This window comes from Monopterus albus, unplaced genomic scaffold, assembly GCF_001952655.1.
Source record: "Monopterus albus unplaced genomic scaffold, M_albus_1.0 scaffold89.1, whole genome shotgun sequence".
NCBI lineage: Eukaryota > Metazoa > Chordata > Actinopteri > Synbranchiformes > Synbranchidae > Monopterus > Monopterus albus.
The window spans coordinates 1,534,554-1,551,924 of NW_018127969.1; the positions used below are offsets into that span (position 1 = coordinate 1,534,554).

Sequence of the window (17,371 nt, forward strand, 5' to 3'; positions counted from 1 at the left end):
GCTCTGAAACGGCATCTCGCAAACAGCCTCTGTACTACTGCTTTGGAAAACTGTCACTATAAAGACTGAGAAAAAAAATAAGCTTTTTTTTTTACTACAGCTGTTCAGTGTGTGAGTAAGACATGACGCATCGCTGTAAGGTTATATGCGGCTGCAGCTCGGTGTGCTTGGTTTTTATAAGAATTACGACGCACACTGAATTTGTTTGCAAACATGTGGCTTCCATTGTACTGTCTTCAGCCTTTATACTGTAAGTCAAATGTATGGACACCTAATAAAACTAGTAATAACTAATAAAAAATATATTGTTAAGTACACCATCATACTGCAGCACTTACATGTTTATGGTTCTTTTTCCAGTGAAAACTGTTTGTTCACAGTACAATCTGTGTCTGGTTCTGAGAAAATACAGTGCAGCTCCTTCACTCTGCTGGGTTCATGTGTTTCCTGGCAGCTGCACACAGTGACAACAACAGTACAGGAGAGAAGAAAAAGGACTTCTTTCTACTGTTAATATACTGTAATTGTGTAGGGATCAAGGCCAAACTGCAAAACAGTTGGACTTCGTTCCTGCACCCCATCCAGATTCTGTCTGGAGAAGAATCCTGTGGTGATTTGGGTTTCTACTTGAATAAGAGCAGGAAGTTGGGGAAGTGCAGATGACTGCCAGTACGCTGCAGGATGCTGGCGTCTCAGTGCAGCTGGTGAATCATCAGTCATGGCTGCATTCCCTCACCTGCTGTGTTTGTGCCACAGGTTGAGCTAAGTGTTCTTCACTGTACATGTAGTGTTCATTTCATTGTCAGAAAGTAAAACAAATCATAAGAAAACCTTTAGGTTTCTGCAGATAAATATTGCTTTCAGACATTTGTGATGAGTAGACTTTCCCTGCATCTGATGTGCTGGTGCTTCTGCATTTAAGCTGCGTCTCAGTTTCCTGGCGACAATAAGGATGAAGGAAGAGAAGGTTGCCGCCGTTTCATCTCCTGCTGCAGCTGCTCCTTCAGGGTGGACACCTACAGTAAAACAGTGGTTGACACAACTCAGTTTTACACTTAGATCACATGATTACAAATTGATGTCATAAGGTTGTGGCTGCAGATAACAGAGGAGCAGGTGGTTGTGTCTTTGTGTTGCCAAATGTATAGGTGTGTGTGAGCATCAATACGTCAAACGTTCAAACTCACACGTCTCTTAAAGGGGATGTGAGGTTGCACACTGATTGGATAACTGCATGCTATGCCCAAAACACGCCCCTGATTTAATGAGGAAATAAAGTACAGACCTTTTGCTACTTGCACGGGCGCTTGAACCATTTTTCCTCATTGTCAAATTATCGAAATGGACATGAACGCACCCAAACGCCACTTGCACCAATATATCGTGATCAGACTCTGTGGATCCTCAAAATAGGGCCCCATGTGTCTACCTGCTCTTCCAGGCCTTTGACCCGGTGACGGTGAGCTCGATCTCTTGTTCCCAGAGTTCGCTCAATGTCCCTGAAGCTGGTCCTCAGTCTCTCCGCCTCTCGCTGGGCCTCGTCACGATGCCTCACCAGACTCTCACAAACACTGTGTGATTGCTCCATCTCAGCCAGCTGAGTCTGGTCATGAAACACACACACACAAGAAAAAAAAAGAGCAAAATGTGATCAAGAGGACAAGAAAGTCTGGCAGGATAACAGGTCCTACAACAGATCACAAAGAAAAGTCTAAACAAAAGAGAGAGTTTGGCCGGAAATAAAATGCAGTTCTTCATAATGGACTCCAGGCTCTTCAGTCCCCTCGCTCTGCATGAGCTCTCATCTCTAGCAGGTGTGAAGCAGCAGCTCTTTGGTACAACATATCTTGGCCTTTATTCTGTATAGTGTGTTGCAATGAAGGCTGTGAATCTGTAGGTGTGATGTGGACCAACTGGCTGCTCCCCACCTGCAGCATCAGTATCTGTTGCTGTGCTTCCTGCAGCTCCTGCTCAGCGGTGTTCAGAGAGCGATCCAAGCGGCTTTTCTCCGCAGACAGCCGCATGCTGCCTTCTTCGGTCTTCAGCTTCTGACGTTCAACCTAACATCATATGTATTTATAAAGATATAACCAACAGAAAGTGTGTGACACTGTAATGGAATTTCTTTGAGTGTACTCTAAAAGATGTCATGCACATCACTGATGAAACAGACTTCTGAATGTTTTTAATGACAAAAGCCTCTTTGTAAAGGCAGTGCTGACCTTATCCAGAGTGCTCCTCAGTGCATTCTTGTCTTTCTCCAGCCTCACAGCTTGTCTCTCAGCATCTTTTTTCTCCGTCTCTAGCGTGGCGACCGCTCGTTGCAGCCCACGCAGTCGCTCCTCTGCCGTGGCCCGCTCTGCCTGAGCCGCCTGGGCTCTGCACTGAGCCTCCGCCAGTGCAGCCGAACGCTGACGCAGAGCCTGACAGAAGGAAGACACAGGTTATGCACGAGGATGTCAGGCTAGAGGCTTCAGTGCAGTGAAGTACACTTCAAGTAGTAATGGAGTAGTTACACTTCTGAAAAGCCTTCAGGGAGGAGGTACTTTGCTAAAGACTACAGTATCTGGGGAGATATTTGTCTGAGCTGATCTACACCTCTTGAGTGTTGCTGAGCTCAACCTCCAGCTCCTCTCGTCTCAGCTCCTTCCGGTTCAGCTCGCTCTGCAGGCTTTCCACACGCTCACTGAGTGCGGCCATGTTTCTCCTCGCTTCAGCTAATGACACCTGATCTTCATCCTTTCGTTCCTTGGTGACAGATTGATCATCAAATAAGTATGCAGTTTTCATCCACATGGTTTGAGGCCTTTGTCTCCTTGTGTCACTCACCTGTAGAAGTCTTTTGTCCTGTTCAACCGCACTCAGCGTCTTCTGCAGTACAGCCAGTCGAGCCTGTGCGCTGCTGTGAGTGGCCGACGCCTCCTGGAGGCTCTGGTTGAGGGAGGTAGTCTTCTCTTTGAGTAACAATTCACCTTCCTGAGCCTTGAGCAGAGCCTGGCTCAGTCTCTCCACCTCTGTTTGGAGCAGAGACACATGTGCTTCTCCTTCTGCAACCTGCAGTTTGTAGAAATAAAATGAAAGTTACATTCAGGCAGCAAACCAATTATAAGAAAGTTATATAGTTTCTTGTGGTAAGAGGAGGTTTTAGGAACTGTTTCCACTGTGTCTTTGGTAAAATGTAACTCAGCGACAAAGGATGCCGCTACAAAGTGCTACTTGTGTTACACATTAATAAAATCACAAATGGTGCAATTCAGGCCAAAATAGTCAGATTAAGAGCACAGACATATGAAAGCAGCCTGTTGTACCTGTTTGACTAGTGAGTCCTGGCGATCCTGGGAGGCCTGGTTCTCAGCTTCCCGGTCTCCCAGACTCAGTTTGAGTCTCTGCAGTTGCCCCTCCAGACTGCGCCTCCCCAGCTCTACCCTGGTGGCTCTGGTTTCAGCTGCCTCCAGCGCCTCCCGCAGACGCTTCCTCTCCGCCTCCAGACGCATCTCAGCAGCACGCTGGTTATTCAACTGATCCTGCAGAGATGGGGGGGGGGTAAAGACAATCAAAAACAGCGTCACCAAGAGGCCAAGCAAACATTAAGCACACACAGATGATCCACAGCTGCAACTGAGCTCCCAAATTCTCCACAGCTTTTTAAAAACACTTCATGGTCTAAAAATGTCTTCATCCAACAGATATAAATTTCTGTTTCACACACACACACCCATACAGTTTTCTCTGTCTGTGCTGTGAGCTGCTTTCCTCACTAAGAGCTTTGACTTTGTGTCCCTGCTGTAGTGCAGAAGGTGAATTATTTGGAAAGCTGCTGGCAGTAACAACAGACATATGGAAACCTGACATGGGACACCGCAAGTCATGTATCACTGTGTGTTCATCTGTTGTTGTTGTTACACTCCCTGACAGTGTTTGCTTCTAGTTATTACTCCAGTGTTGAGTACTGCCATATGGTGATCATGGCAGCTCAGTGGTCAGTGCATGGTGTTGACGTACATGAACACAGAGCACAAACGTGTGTGTACCTGTGTGTGCTTTTTATCCGTCTCAGAGGTCTGCAGTGCCCGTTCTAAATCCTTCACCTTGTCGGTGAGAGCTCTCCTCTCTCTGTCTGCCCTCCTCACCATCTCCTCCTGTTGCTGGAGGAAAATCTGAATCGTGGTCAGACGCTCGTCCAGAGCACGTCGGCCTAAAAATCACACACATTAAAAGAGATCAATGCAAGACAAAATACAGTAGCTACAGTAGTTTTATTTGCAGTTCAGTTTCAAGTATCGATGTTATTTACTTGTTTTTTATTTATCTCTCTAGGTGTCTTTCTGGGTGGGGTTTTTTTGTCATTTATGTGTGACTTGGATGACGTAATGCTACATTTTCCTACCAGGATTTATCAAGTACGCTATCTATCTGCCTATATGAACAGACAGCTGAAGAGCAAATATTCTGCCTCTTGTATATAAGTGGGATTTATCAAGTACGCTATCTATCTGTCTATATGAACAGACAGCTGAAAAGCAAATATTCTGCCTCTTGTATATAAGGACAAACTACACGGACAAATAACAAAGATGTTTGACCTTCTTGGTGTTCCTGTAGGGTGTTCTGTAGCTGAGTGAGACGACTCTGACCACAGTCTCTTTCCAGCGTCAACTCCTCCACCTCCCGCTTCATGGCCTCCAGCTGGCATCGAGCATCATCCTTCAAAATCAGCATACAAGCAAAAATGATTCTTCGACTGGTTTGAATATTGACTTTGTGAGGTTTTTTTGTTTGTTTTTTGCTGTACAGCTCTTTTACCCGCTCTCTCTGTGCGTCACGTAGCTCCTGCAGGAATTCTCTAAGGCTGCTTCGCAGCATCTCAGGCTCCAGCTCTGGCTGAAGGAGAGGGAGCGGTGTGTTTCCTCTATCAGGAGACACAGCCCCTGAACCTGAAGTATTGTCGGGGGTGCTTCCTCGAAATTCTGTACAAATGACATAAAGAGTTGCAATCACCCTGTTATTTATTCTAGAAGCTCTAAAGGATGGGAGGAGGGATGAGAGTATGCAAAGCCACTCACAGACAGAGCCATATTTTATTGGAGTAGTCTGGCATATTTCTCAAAGACTTTATGAAGCAACTACAGAGGATATTCTTAAAGATTTGCTTGAGAAATTAATATGCAAAGTATTATATCACTTTCTTTGCAGTATCCAAGTATTTACAATACAAAGGTAAATGTGCCAAAAACTGGATGAGCATTCCCATGGAAGCTCAGTATTCAAGTTAAATGATGTTTAACCATTATTCGGTCCCAGAGAGAGGGGATATCAGGCCATGCCATCATGAAACTGCAGGATTCCACAATAACACCATTTTTATCTGACCTAAAAGGCACATGCAGGTTTACTGATTTCATACACTATTCTCCAAACTTAACCTACTGTATCATACCACGTACATATGAGGAAGTCCCTCCACTCTGACCTTACTACAAAGCGTCCTTGAATCCTTTCCTCACCCAAGCAAAGAGCAGATATAATATCTGTATTGTATTTGCTCAGTTTATACAGTGGCTGGACAATCTGGTTTGGAAGACAATCATTGTCCAACCACCATCACTGTCCTTCCAAAGCTGTCAATCAACAGAAACCTACACCAGTAATGATCCCTCTGAAACAAAAACTGTATTATCAGAAACACCAATATAAAATGTGATCTTTTTATTTTACTCGGCAGTTCTTGTATTTAATGTTTTATATGTGCCTTCAGTGTCATTTTACTGTGTTAGGTACAGTGGTGATATTGTAACTACATTGGTTTTATTCTTGTAGCATTATTTTTACTTTGTTTTGTGCTCTATACAGTAAATAGACTTCATTATTACCATGTAAGTGTAACTGCTCTCTACAGACACACAACACTTTATCCACCATTCATTTCTGTTCCTTCAAGTGCAGTTTACTGCAACTTCGTTATCATTACATTATTTGTTACTTGTTTCTCAATACATTTTTGTGATCCCTATTTATACAATGTGTATATAGTATACGGTCTATTTGTATTGTTCCTGACTCATAGATGCTAATAATGATAAGTTACTTATCTATACAACACATAAGTTAATGTACTTCCTTTTGCTGCATAGGCTCAATAAAGTTTATATTATTTACTTACTATATGTAGCGTAAGGGTAAACATTTGTTCATTATACTGTATTTTATACAATAACACATCTGTCAACAAACTGTAAACCAAAGTGTCATCACATTCATAGTTTCTATTATATATTTAATGGCTGAAGCCTATGTTTCAGATGTTTCATTCATACCTTTAGGAGGTGACAATGAGGAGCGCAGGGGTGAGATGCTGTGGTGGCGCGACATGGTGCCAGGGGGGGCGGAGCTCCCCCCAGGACTCCTCCCCCTACCTCCTCTGCCACTAGCTCCGATGCCCAGCGTTCGCGTCAGTGCCGATTGAAGGCTGCTCAGACGTAACTCCAGCTCCCTCCTCCCGGCCTCGGCCCGGGTCAGCTCCGCCTCTGTAGCAGCCAGTCGACCCTGAGCCTCGCTCAGCTGCAGGCTGGCCTGACCTGCAGAGTCCTGAGCCGCTTGAGCACGCAGCATCAAGTTCTTGGCTTCGTCTTGCAACTTCTTCTCGCAGCCACGCGCCTCCTGAAGCTGAGCGGTCAGTTCTCTCTCGCAGCCACGCCAGCTGGACTCAGACTCCACCAGGCGCTTTTGAATCAGGGAACGCTACAGTGAAAAATAAAAAAGATCACAACACAATAAACACAGTGAGTGTGACAAGAGCATGTGAATCTCTTTTCACCTTCGTCTATCCTCACCTCCTTCTTGAGGGAGTCTCGAGCTGTTTCAGCTTCAGTTAACTTCTGTTTGAGGGCAAAAACCTCTAAACCTCTCTCCTCCTCTCTTTGCTCCTCCAGCGACAGGCGAGTCTGCAGCTCTGCCACCTCCCTCCCTTTCTGCTCCTTTTCTCCATCCAGAACCTTCAGCTGGAGCCAAGAAAAGCAAAACATCTCAGCACTACCACTCTACCAAGAAAAACCTTATTGCGGTTTATTTACTACTGGCTAAATGTGGAGTCTAAACTGAAAACCAACGTTCTGAAGCATAGTGTTGAAGGATGTGATCCCGAGCTCCTGTTCTACATGTCACAGAGGTGTGTGGGAGAGGTGACAGCATGTCTGACCTGTCTGCGCAGCTCCTGCACCTCTCGCCGAGCTTCGAGTCGTGACCTCTCAACTTCTCTCAGGCAGCTCCGCAGCTCTGTCACCTCCTTCTGAGCAGATGATAAGTTCTCCTTCAGCACAACCAGCCTCTGCTGCTTCTCTTCACACTGTCGTTTCACACTGACAAACCCACCACACACATCTTACATGCTGCTCTTAACATACCTGCATTTCTTAATTCTGTCTGAGGGTCAGTCCCGTTAAGTCAGCTGGTTACCTGATTCTCTCTGTTTCTGTGCTTTGTAGTGTTTCTCTTATCTGGGTGTTTGATTGGCTGAGAGCGTCCCTCTCCTTAGTGACATCACCAAGGTTGCGTCGCAGCTCTGTGCCTTCTCTTCTGTAGTTCTCTGCTACGTCCTGAGTTTGGCTGAGACGGCGTTCAAGGTCCAGTATGTCCCGTCTCAGTTGGTCTCTGCTCTCCTCGGCGACTGAGAGAGAAGCTCTGCACTGGTCCAACTGTGGGGTAAAACTCATGCGTGTCACAAAATGATGCAACTGAACAGAATCAGACAGAATGTCCTCTTGGTACAGGATCATCTACCTCTTTGAAAGCAACATCAGCACGTGACTGAAGGTCAGTACAAGTCTCTCGTAGACTGTGGAGTTCCCGTTCATGAACAGAAGCTGCATCCTCCAGCTGAGAGCGAAGCCCCAGCAGCTCCGTGGTCAGAGCGCCAACTCGGACCTGGGGAAAACAAAGGAGACAATTTAGCTCATCTTCCTTGTGTGAGATAAGACTGAAGCTAATTGAACAACAACAACACCATTGATAGAGGAGATTCTATCACCTGCTCCTGCTCCTTGTAATGAGCGAGCTCTCTGGACATCCTCTCGGCCTCTGCTGCTGCAGCTGACAGCTCAGCCTGCAGACTAGACACCCTGTCAGCCAAAACAGTTTTCTCTGCCTCCTTCAGAGAAAGGGCCTGGGAAGAGCAAAAAGGTCTGGTTAACACATAGGTGAAGCTCAGCACAGATGTACCAGAGCTGACCCACACTGTATCTAATGAAATAACATGATGGCAAGGCTGGACAAAATGGCTAAAACCACTATCAATTAACTGTACCCTCTTTTAAAAAATATGCCTGTTTTCATCATTGTATGTGGTGACACTGTCTACTGTGATATTAGGATTTTACTTTATGAAGCTAAATGGTAAACGCTTGCTTCTCTACAACACCGCACGCCCTCAGTCTTGGACTCAGACCAGACCTGTTGTTTTTCAGTCTCAGCCTGCAGCAGACTCTGATCCCTGTCATGCTGGAGGCTCCTCAGTTCATCCTGCAACTCCTCTCTTTCTCTCTGCACTCTATGGAGCTGATCCTCCATCTGCTGCCTGAGCTTCCTCAGAGCGACCTCCTGCTCCATGAGCAGGCTGTGCCGCATGACTTCCTGTGAAACAGAGTAGCCAAGAGCACAAACAGGAAATAGAGTCATTGGAATCAGAATCAACAACCTTATTCCAGAAGCAAAGGGGTAAACATTAGATTCCAGTGCTCAGGTACAGGTGGGGCAGTTGCATTGAAAGTACATTGACTGCACAGGAGTCAGATTCCTTGTGTGTTCAACATACTTGGCAACTAAAGCTAAAACAAATAGCATTTTAAATAAAAACACCTTTTCTGAGAGGAGTCGCTCCACCTCTTCCTGATGTTCGGAGATGGCCTTGCGTAAAGCCTGCTGGGCCTCCAGCTGTGCAGTATTTAGAGCCTGAGTCAGAGCCTCTTTCTCTCTCTCAGCCTGAGCCAACGCGTTCTCCCCATCCGAACGTACACGCCTTAGTTCAGCTGGAAATCCCATTCGGAAAAACAAAACTTAACCATTAGGTTCTTATTCTGTCATAGCACTGACCCACTGTCTTTGTCATTATGCCAAATATCTTTGGTTTAGTGAGTCTTTCTTCTGCTTTATTTACCCAATCCTCTCCTCAAAACCCTCTGTGCCTTTTACATGATTTCCTCCACCACCACCTTGTCACTCACCTGCAACAGTCTCACAGCGGACTCGAAGGCTTTGGTTCTCTGTCTCCAGCTGCTCTCTGCGAGACTCCGCCTGGACGAGCTGCTGCTGCACCTCGAACAAACTGGTTTCCAGTGACTCTCGTTCTGACCTGCAGGGTTTTGAACACAAGTTACACACACAGACACACATGAAACTTACATGTCACTGACAAACAACGGCGCACACCTGAAAGCAGCCAGTTCTTCTGACAGCATTGCATTGTCTCTCTCAGATGCCGTCAGCTGGACCACTAGAGCTGCTTTGTCTCGGGCCAGTTCTGCTCGACTGCGGCCGGCCTCCTCTAAGGCCACCTCATTCCTCTGACCCTCTCCTCTGGCAAGACTTAACTCTGATCCCAGAGAGGTCACCTCACCACAGAGCTGTCAACACAGACGACAACCTGTCAGGCATGCGTGTGTATTCATACAGGTATATGTATGTGTGTGTGTGACTTAATAAACAATATATGCTGATTAATGCAATGTGCACCACCCATAGGTGCTGCTAAAGTGCTTTTAGATTGGACTTAAATGATGAATTAGTATGTGAGCATATGCACCTGGGCAACTTTCTCCTGCAGCTGAAGCCTCTCAGCCCGGAGGGTTTGGAGCTCCGCCTCCATTCCCACCCGGCTTAGTTCAGCATCCTGCAGCGCCTGGTGCAAAGTGATGCGGGCAGAGTCCAGCTCCAGCCTGTCCTGCTCCAACCGGACCAGCTCATCTCTGATGGTCAATTTTTCTTGCTCTGCCTCCCGTTTCTGAGCCTGCAGGAGAGCCTTCTCTTCCTCCAGCTTAAAGACAGGGGTAAGGGTGAGACTCAGAAAGGAGTCTGCTGTGGGATCCTATTTTCTCAATGACTGATGGTGTCCTACATTAACACAAATTTCCTTCCATAGTTGGAGTGTTTTTGGTTGTTAACATGACAAATTTCTCAGTTTTTTTTGTCCTTCCTTTGTTACATAGGTGGAAAAAAGTGATTCCACATTTTTCTATGCACCTTCTGCTTGAGATTCGGTCTGCTTTGGACGTGTCTGCCTTTCTCTCACTTTTGAGAACATATTTCTTCAGGCAGGTGTTTATAACTAGGACATCTGTTTGTCTGTCCTGTTTTATGCTTTTATGCATAAGAGAATAAAAACGTGAAACAAAAACTAACAAAAAAATGATTTCTTCGAGCATGATGCAGTGGGAAGTGTGATACAGCTGGAGGGGGCTAGACAGTAAATACAACCTTGCTTGTTTCAAATACATTCCTGAAAGGCCCTTACCTGGAGGATGTAGGTGTTAAGGTCGACCTTGTCCCAGGCCAAGCCTTCATTCATGCCACCCATTTTGGCCAGGGAGTCTCTGAGCGCTGCGTCCTCAGACTGCAGCTTGTTAAGCAGCAGAGAGAGCTCTGCATTACTGCTCTCAGCCTGGAAGGACAACAAAAGTCACACAAGGGTCGCTGACAACATGAGAACCCCAAAACACAGAAAGGCAAGTCAATAAACATTAAGTAAGTTGGCTTCTTCTTACCCGAGCAAGTGCTTCTGAGAGTTGGGCTTTCTCTTGCTCAAGAAGCTGCCTCTCAACCTCCCCCTGCTGGTGCGTCTCCCTCATTGCAGACAACTCTGTACGCTGAACAGAGGCTCGACTCTCACTCTGATCCAACTGCTTCTGTCTGGAGCAAAACAATACATAGGCAGTACTATTACAATATGTTTCAGCCGTCTGACAAATGAACAGTCAGGGCAGCTCTGCTAGTGCTTAGACACATCAGAGCTGTTCATTGTTGTTTGGGCTTGTGTTAGTGAAGCAGGTCAGAGTTTGTAGATGAAGAGGCAGAGCTTTCTGTTTTCAAAGCAAATACGGACCTTTTGAATGGCTCCCTGGGAGCATATGTGCTGGCTGCACTAGACTTTGAGGATTAGTGTCCACATTGCATTCTTAATCACTACCAAATTACCCTACTTACATCCTCTGAGCCTCTGCCTTGGCTCGGTCTCTCTCCTGAACGGCGGCCTCTTTCTCTTCCCTCTCATGATCTCGCTCTCGCTGTGTGGCTGCCACAGTCAGCTGTAGCTTCTCACAGTCCATCTGTAGGGCCTGTTTGCTGCCCTGCACTGCCTGTACAGTCTTCTCCAAGCTCACCTTCTCACTGCAACATTAATGATGTGTGAAAGAGAACAAAGTTATAGTTTCACAACCTACAGGATTCAAGGATTAGAAGCAGACGGTAAAAGGTGATGTAACTGTCAGTAAACCTGGCCAGTGTGTCTCTCTCCTGCCTCAGACGGTCCCTTTCCCTCTGTGTGGTCTCCCTGTTTCTCTGAGCTGCATCCCTCTCTCTCTGCAAAGCTTGGTTTCGCTGTTCTGTATCTCTTTTAGATGAATCTGCTTCCGAAAGCTGCTTTCGTAACTGTTGCAGTGAGGACTGGGCAGAGAGCAGACGCCCCCGAACATCCTGCAAAAAACAACAAGACAGTGGAGGAAATTACATGTTATATGTCAATATTAATAACAAAGACAACGGCTCTAAGCTGTGGGGTGCCTGCATAATTTAGTGGTTATGATAAAGACCATGAATCATCATCATCATCATCATCACACGAAATGCGTGGATGTCACCCCCTAACTTCTACCTTAAATTAATTAAAGATCTACTGCAATTTTGTATTCAGCTTCTTCCAGTTTAAATTCTAGCTGGACATAAATTAAAGATAATTGTTGTACATCCATTTTAGCATGATATCTGCCTGTGTGTGTGGTCCTTTATCATATAGAGGGGGTTGAAACATGTCACCTGCAGCTGGAGCATTTTGTTTGTGACTGCGGAGCGGACAGCAGACAGCACTCCCTCTGGGACAGGAGACAATGAGGAGAGTTGAGAGGGGGAAGAGGAGCGGTGAGGGGAAGGGCCACGCATCAAAGCCAACAGTGGAGCCCCGCTGTTGTCCTGCTCTGCCTCTGACAATGGCTCTCCATCTGACAAAACCATCTATAAAATCAAATTAAGATGAGGCACTCCCATTTTACTGATAGAAAATTGTGTGCTGATGTGTGTAGTTTCTCACCTGAGTGACCTCCCGCAGTGTGTTTAACAGTGTTTCTGTGTGAGCTTTCATCATCTGCATGTCAGTTGCATCATTGCCACTCTGCTCCTGTAGGAAAACACAGCACTTGTGAGATCTCAGTGGCCTACCAGAGGAACATTAATGCAAGTGACCAGGTACACAGCTTGTGTAACTGGCCTCTCACCTCAAGCCTCCTTGTCAGTACAACAATCTCTCTTTCTTGTTCTTCAATTTGGCCTTTTAGTCTCTCCCCTTCTCGCACAGAATCTGACAACCTATTGACACAATGATAAGTGTTAAAAATCTTTTTACAACTCATCTAACAATAGCTCTGTAAGAGCAAGCACCGACCTGATGTTGAGCTCACTTCTCTCTGTGTCTGTTCTGGTCTGAAGATTCATCATCTCTGCCACTCGTTCCCTCAGCTGCTGCTCCAGCTGAACCCTCAGAGCCTTCTCTCGCTCCAGAGCCAGAGCCACTCCTCCCTCGCGGTTATGCAGATTGGCTGACAGACCTGCACAGGACACCTGAGCAGAGTGGCACACCCGAGCCAGCTCATTACGCGTGTCCGACAAGTCCCTGAGATCGCAGAGTAATGGGGAAAGCACAAAATGTGAATGTGCACTCTCTAAAAAGCAAACATGATGCAGTTCACAGATGGTTAATCTTAACCTTTCAGTGGCGCTCTTCAGCTCACAGACGTGCCTCCTGAACCCAACCACTTGGCGCCACAGTGTCAGCAGACGACTGTGCTCACTGCTGAAGTAACTGTTGAAAGACTGAAATGAAGGATAAAGTGAAAATAACAAGCAAACCATCATAACTTCACATTTTCCTTCATTTCAGTTGCTTTGTTTGAAGCATCCATCTCTCACCTCTTCTTCTCTCCTCCAGTCAGACTCCTTTTGTTCCAGTTCCTCCCTGGCTTTTTTCCAGTCAGCAGTAAGCCTGCGGATGTCCTGGCTGAGAGCCTCATTAGCCAAACCAGCTTGCTCCAGCTGCTCTCTCAACATGGCGTTCACCGCAGACAAACTGCTGCTCCTGAAAACACAACAAGAAAACACCTAAGCAAAAAAATCAGATGTTTACGGAGCAAGTCAAGCAAAAGCAACACAATTTCTCCAAATGTCTAATGCGCAAAAGTTCATTAGACCAATTTTTTTGCCAGTTTATGTCACATCTCTCATATAATCAGTCACCTCTGCCGTTCTTCCTCCAGACGGATTAAAGAATCTTCCAGGTTGCTGCTCGACTCATCTTGATGGTGACCGTTTGATGTTTCACTGTGAGCCTAAATGAGAAAATGTGACGTCAAATGCGCTACTTCTGGAAAGTTAATGGTAGTGTGAGTAGAAGTTCTCTCCCTTAATGTTAAAAAGCAATCAGCATCACTTACACTTGGCCTGTGTTTCTCCAGCTCTGAGGACTTCTCCTGCAGCATCTGCTCCAGATCCATACACCTTTTTTTGTATTGAAGTACCTGAAGTAGCAGCAAAAAAATGATAGTTTGTCATGTCTTGAGAATGTCATCTCAGCAAAAGACATAATAGAGGAATCATACCTTGGCCTGCAACTTCTGCACCAGCTGCGCCTGCCTCTGTTGACCCTCCTGGTATGCAGTGAGTTTACGCTTGTAGGCTGCTTGTTCCTCGTCCAGCCGTCTGCGTAAATCGACATTCTGCTGAGCCAGGCTGCGGGACTCTGGTGACTCAAGGTCCCCATCTCCTGTCTCAAAACGTAAGGCCTGCTCCAGCTGAAGGGTTCATTAGAAGTAAGAGGAAGGGGCTAACATTTATTTTTACACAGATATTTCACAGATAGTCACAGACATGGTGTGCACTTCAGTTAATTCAGTTTTTAACTACCTATTTGATATTTTACATGTGCCCACACCTCTGTGTGACTATCTAACAAGATCATCATTACTGTAGAACCTACAAGTAGGAGTTCAACACCCAGTGTTTCATTGTTAAAGGGATCTCTAATTCAGGTTCGTAAACGCAATAATGCTTTGATATCTCTATGGACTGTTGTCCTGCATGGAACAAAGTGTTTGTATCAGATGCTGTCAAGCTACATCACTTAATAAATGCTTTGGTAACTTATAAATGTCAGCTCAGCTCCTAATCAGTGTAGATGCTGCAGATGTTTAACACTGCAATAGTGTACTACATATACATTTAGATTGGCTCCAGCCCTCCCGTGACCCTATTCAGGACTAAGCGTTATAGATAATGGATGAATGGATGGATGGAAATACATTTAGAAACTAGCACAGGGAGCACCCAGATGGCCCAGGGACTTGAGGTGTTGACTATGAACTGTAACGCCCCAGGTTAGAGTTTGGCTGTCACTGACAGGCTGCTAATACAAGCACAAAATACAGAACAATATTTCTGAAGATTAAACTAGTTCATAATAATAATGGATGACAAGATTTTACAGTGTTTTCAGACTCATCTCTTATGCTCCACTCATAATTGTACTGCCAGTATTAGTGTTTTTGTTTTGTTTTTTCTTGCTACTGGCTTGACATTTAAACTAAACTAAGTATTTTTGACTCCTACCAACAATTTATCTCAGTCACTCACTCCAGTTGGAAAAGTTTATATTATAAAGTTTTATAAAAGAGTTTGTTTTTTTTAAGGAAAGAGATTTGAGAGAAAACGTTCATCAGGATTGCCTTTTGTTTTGGACGCAGACCTGCACGCTTCCTGCAGTAATGTTCAACCCAAAATGAGACGTGGTGCCCACCCACCAGTGCTACACCTCCTCTCCACTGAAGCCCCTGTTTACAATCACCCAGGGTGACAGGCGCCATGGCAACATTCCACTTCACCTCATTCCAGTTCCCATCACCGTGGAGACAGCTAATCTCAGACAAAGAAACGCCAAGAAAAAGAGGTACACAGGAAAAAGAGAAAAGCTACAAAGTACTTGCTTAAATATATATAACCTGGAGGATTTTTAAAGTCTGGCAATCTCACTTTTTACACAAAGCGTGTACGTGATGGACACTGATATGTCATGTGTTAGTCTGCCTCAGTTTTGTTTCTATCCAGCTGGGAACAAGCCCCAACTCACTGCACCTCTGCCCATATTACAAGTTGTTGCTGCTGTCCTGGTGTCTTACCCTCTCACTAATTGCACCATACTTGATGGCGAGCTCATCTCGGTCGGCTCTGCTGTGTGCCAGCAGGTCCTCCAGCCTCGCCAGCTCTCCCTGCAGCACTCGGTTCTCATCCTGGAGGGACATGACGGAGGACATGGCTCCTGCTGCTCAGAAAAAACGAAGACAATGATTAGGAAAAGAAAAGTGTAAAAGCATTGAATCTGAAACAAAAGAGAGCAGACTGTGGCATCTCACAGCTATCGTTGAGGTTCTTTGTGACAATCTCGCGTACTCGTGCTGGTAGACATGTAAGTGGGGCATCAGGTGAAGGGCCCCGGACCGTCAGCCTCTTCTCCTCAGATAAAACACTCTGCTCAAGCTTCTGATGTACAAAGCACAGACATTTACCCTAACATTGTGTAACATTTACAAAGAAACACAAACCAAGAGACAGACATCCTTCAGTATGCAGGCAATGGAAACAATGCATAATTAACTGAAAGATGATGACGATGTGTTTGATGTGGCACAAAACCAGGTGGTGCTGCAATCACACCAATCCAAAACCTGACCTCCAACACAAACAAGCACACACGCACAGTGTAAACCAGCAGCTTTATTTGCCACATCACACACCAGGCAGCGCTTGCTGAACATTAAATAAGCGGATGGAGGAAGGCCTGGTGCACCTCACCTGTATCACAGACTCCAGTTTGTTGGAGTCCGTGTCTGAGTTTCCCGCAGCGCTCATCGCGTCGGCAGCAGGTATTTAAAATCCTCCGGGGAACGGGATTAACTCCGAGTAAATACTTTTCCTCACGATTTCAACGATCGTACTTTTGTTCCCAGTAACAGCGAAAAGAAAGCCCACTTCACAACCAGCTGGTTGTTGGTTGCTGTGGGAGCCCACAGTGTTTGGTCGCAGAGGAGCAGAGAGCGACCGTCCCGTCGCCTCCACCTCCACCTCCACCGGAACAGGACGGGCAGAGATTGAGGACAGCAGGATTAGTAGGTTTAAAGATGCACACCCCTCCACCTCACCTCACCCTCGCTGCGCGTACACAACAAAGGAAAGCTGAAAGGACCCGAAATTGGAGCATCGTTTATAACAATATAACTGTGCAGCAGGAGTAAATAAGGAGCACAGCTAAAGCTAGTTAAAGAAAACACTGTGTCTCTCATATTTACTCAAAATACATTTGATTCTTATTAATGTGTCCGTTATTTTTTAATAAAACTATGGGTTTCATTTACTTTTTACATTTTAAATGTGTTTGAAATGTGCCACCGGTGCCCCAGCCTGCCCAGCCCACCCAAAAATCTCTAGATCCAGCCCTGCTTATGGATTCCTTAGCCCTCCTCAACCATCACAGCTACGGTTAATGGTACTGTAGGCTACATGCGTAACCCAAACACTTATCCAGCCCTTACGCCTAAAAGCAAGAAACCCAGACAGGCCTTTAATGGCGTAAGTAAGAGTCACAGTGTCCTCATTCACAAGGTCCAAAACAAACTGTTCTGTACAAAAGTGCACACACATAGGCTACTTATACTCATGCAAAGTAACTTACAACATTTCAACCACAAATATGTGATTTCAACTTAAACACACCAGGAATAAGCAATACATTGTTAATTATTACCCCAAGAATCAGCTCTTTTTTGTAATATATAGAATGGTTGAAGTGAGCTTTTGTATGTATTTCCCCAGTTTTCAACGCCATACTCTAAGTATGGTAAAATCAATGAAGAATACAAAATGCGTAGTGCTTTCCCGTCCAAAATACAGTGCCTTGCGAAAGTATTCGGCCCCCTTGAACTTTGCGACCTTTTGCCACATTTCAGGCTTCAAACATAAAGATATAAAACTGTAATTTTTTGTGAAGAATCAACAACAAGTGGGACACAATCATGAAGTGGAACGAAATTTATTGGATATTGCAAACTTTTTTAACAAATAAAAAACTGAA

At 45.4% G+C, this 17,371-nt stretch overlaps 1 protein-coding gene across 3 annotated transcripts in view; it reads right to left on the reverse strand.

Annotated features, from left to right (window-relative positions):
- Window positions 1–83: 83 nt before the first annotated feature.
- crocc (ciliary rootlet coiled-coil, rootletin) overlaps window positions 84–17,371 on the reverse strand; it is an 18,774-nt gene continuing 1,486 nt past the window's right edge. Inside the window, exons 2-38 of one of the 3 annotated variants that reach the window (XM_020607768.1) lie at window positions 16,096–16,359; window positions 15,657–15,783; window positions 15,423–15,565; window positions 13,851–14,042; window positions 13,686–13,769; window positions 13,489–13,580; window positions 13,165–13,330; window positions 12,962–13,068; window positions 12,641–12,868; window positions 12,474–12,564; window positions 12,290–12,376; window positions 12,019–12,213; window positions 11,480–11,679; window positions 11,191–11,373; window positions 10,752–10,896; window positions 10,502–10,648; window positions 9,794–10,024; window positions 9,421–9,614; window positions 9,216–9,343; window positions 8,851–9,020; window positions 8,446–8,625; window positions 8,024–8,158; window positions 7,777–7,920; window positions 7,453–7,691; window positions 7,196–7,355; window positions 6,831–6,998; window positions 6,315–6,738; window positions 4,804–4,967; window positions 4,584–4,704; window positions 4,032–4,195; window positions 3,309–3,524; window positions 2,830–3,054; window positions 2,599–2,748; window positions 2,223–2,423; window positions 1,929–2,060; window positions 1,430–1,603; window positions 84–1,016 (exon numbers count right to left, since the gene is read on the reverse strand). In XM_020607768.1, the coding sequence (XP_020463424.1) occupies window positions 930–1,016; window positions 1,430–1,603; window positions 1,929–2,060; window positions 2,223–2,423; window positions 2,599–2,748; window positions 2,830–3,054; window positions 3,309–3,524; window positions 4,032–4,195; window positions 4,584–4,704; window positions 4,804–4,967; window positions 6,315–6,738; window positions 6,831–6,998; window positions 7,196–7,355; window positions 7,453–7,691; window positions 7,777–7,920; window positions 8,024–8,158; window positions 8,446–8,625; window positions 8,851–9,020; window positions 9,216–9,343; window positions 9,421–9,614; window positions 9,794–10,024; window positions 10,502–10,648; window positions 10,752–10,896; window positions 11,191–11,373; window positions 11,480–11,679; window positions 12,019–12,213; window positions 12,290–12,376; window positions 12,474–12,564; window positions 12,641–12,868; window positions 12,962–13,068; window positions 13,165–13,330; window positions 13,489–13,580; window positions 13,686–13,769; window positions 13,851–14,042; window positions 15,423–15,565; window positions 15,657–15,783; window positions 16,096–16,152 (6,051 nt within the window). In that variant the 5' untranslated portion in view covers window positions 16,153–16,359 and the 3' untranslated portion in view covers window positions 84–929. Of the gene's footprint in view, window positions 1,017–1,429; window positions 1,604–1,928; window positions 2,061–2,222; window positions 2,424–2,598; window positions 2,749–2,829; window positions 3,055–3,308; window positions 3,525–4,031; window positions 4,196–4,583; window positions 4,705–4,803; window positions 4,968–6,314; window positions 6,739–6,830; window positions 6,999–7,195; window positions 7,356–7,452; window positions 7,692–7,776; window positions 7,921–8,023; window positions 8,159–8,445; window positions 8,626–8,850; window positions 9,021–9,215; window positions 9,344–9,420; window positions 9,615–9,793; window positions 10,025–10,501; window positions 10,649–10,751; window positions 10,897–11,190; window positions 11,374–11,479; window positions 11,680–12,018; window positions 12,214–12,289; window positions 12,377–12,473; window positions 12,565–12,640; window positions 12,869–12,961; window positions 13,069–13,164; window positions 13,331–13,488; window positions 13,581–13,685; window positions 13,770–13,850; window positions 14,043–15,422; window positions 15,566–15,656; window positions 15,784–16,095; window positions 16,366–17,371 lie in introns of all 3 variants that reach the window. The other 2 variants (XM_020607769.1, XM_020607770.1) reach the window with 2 other exon arrangements.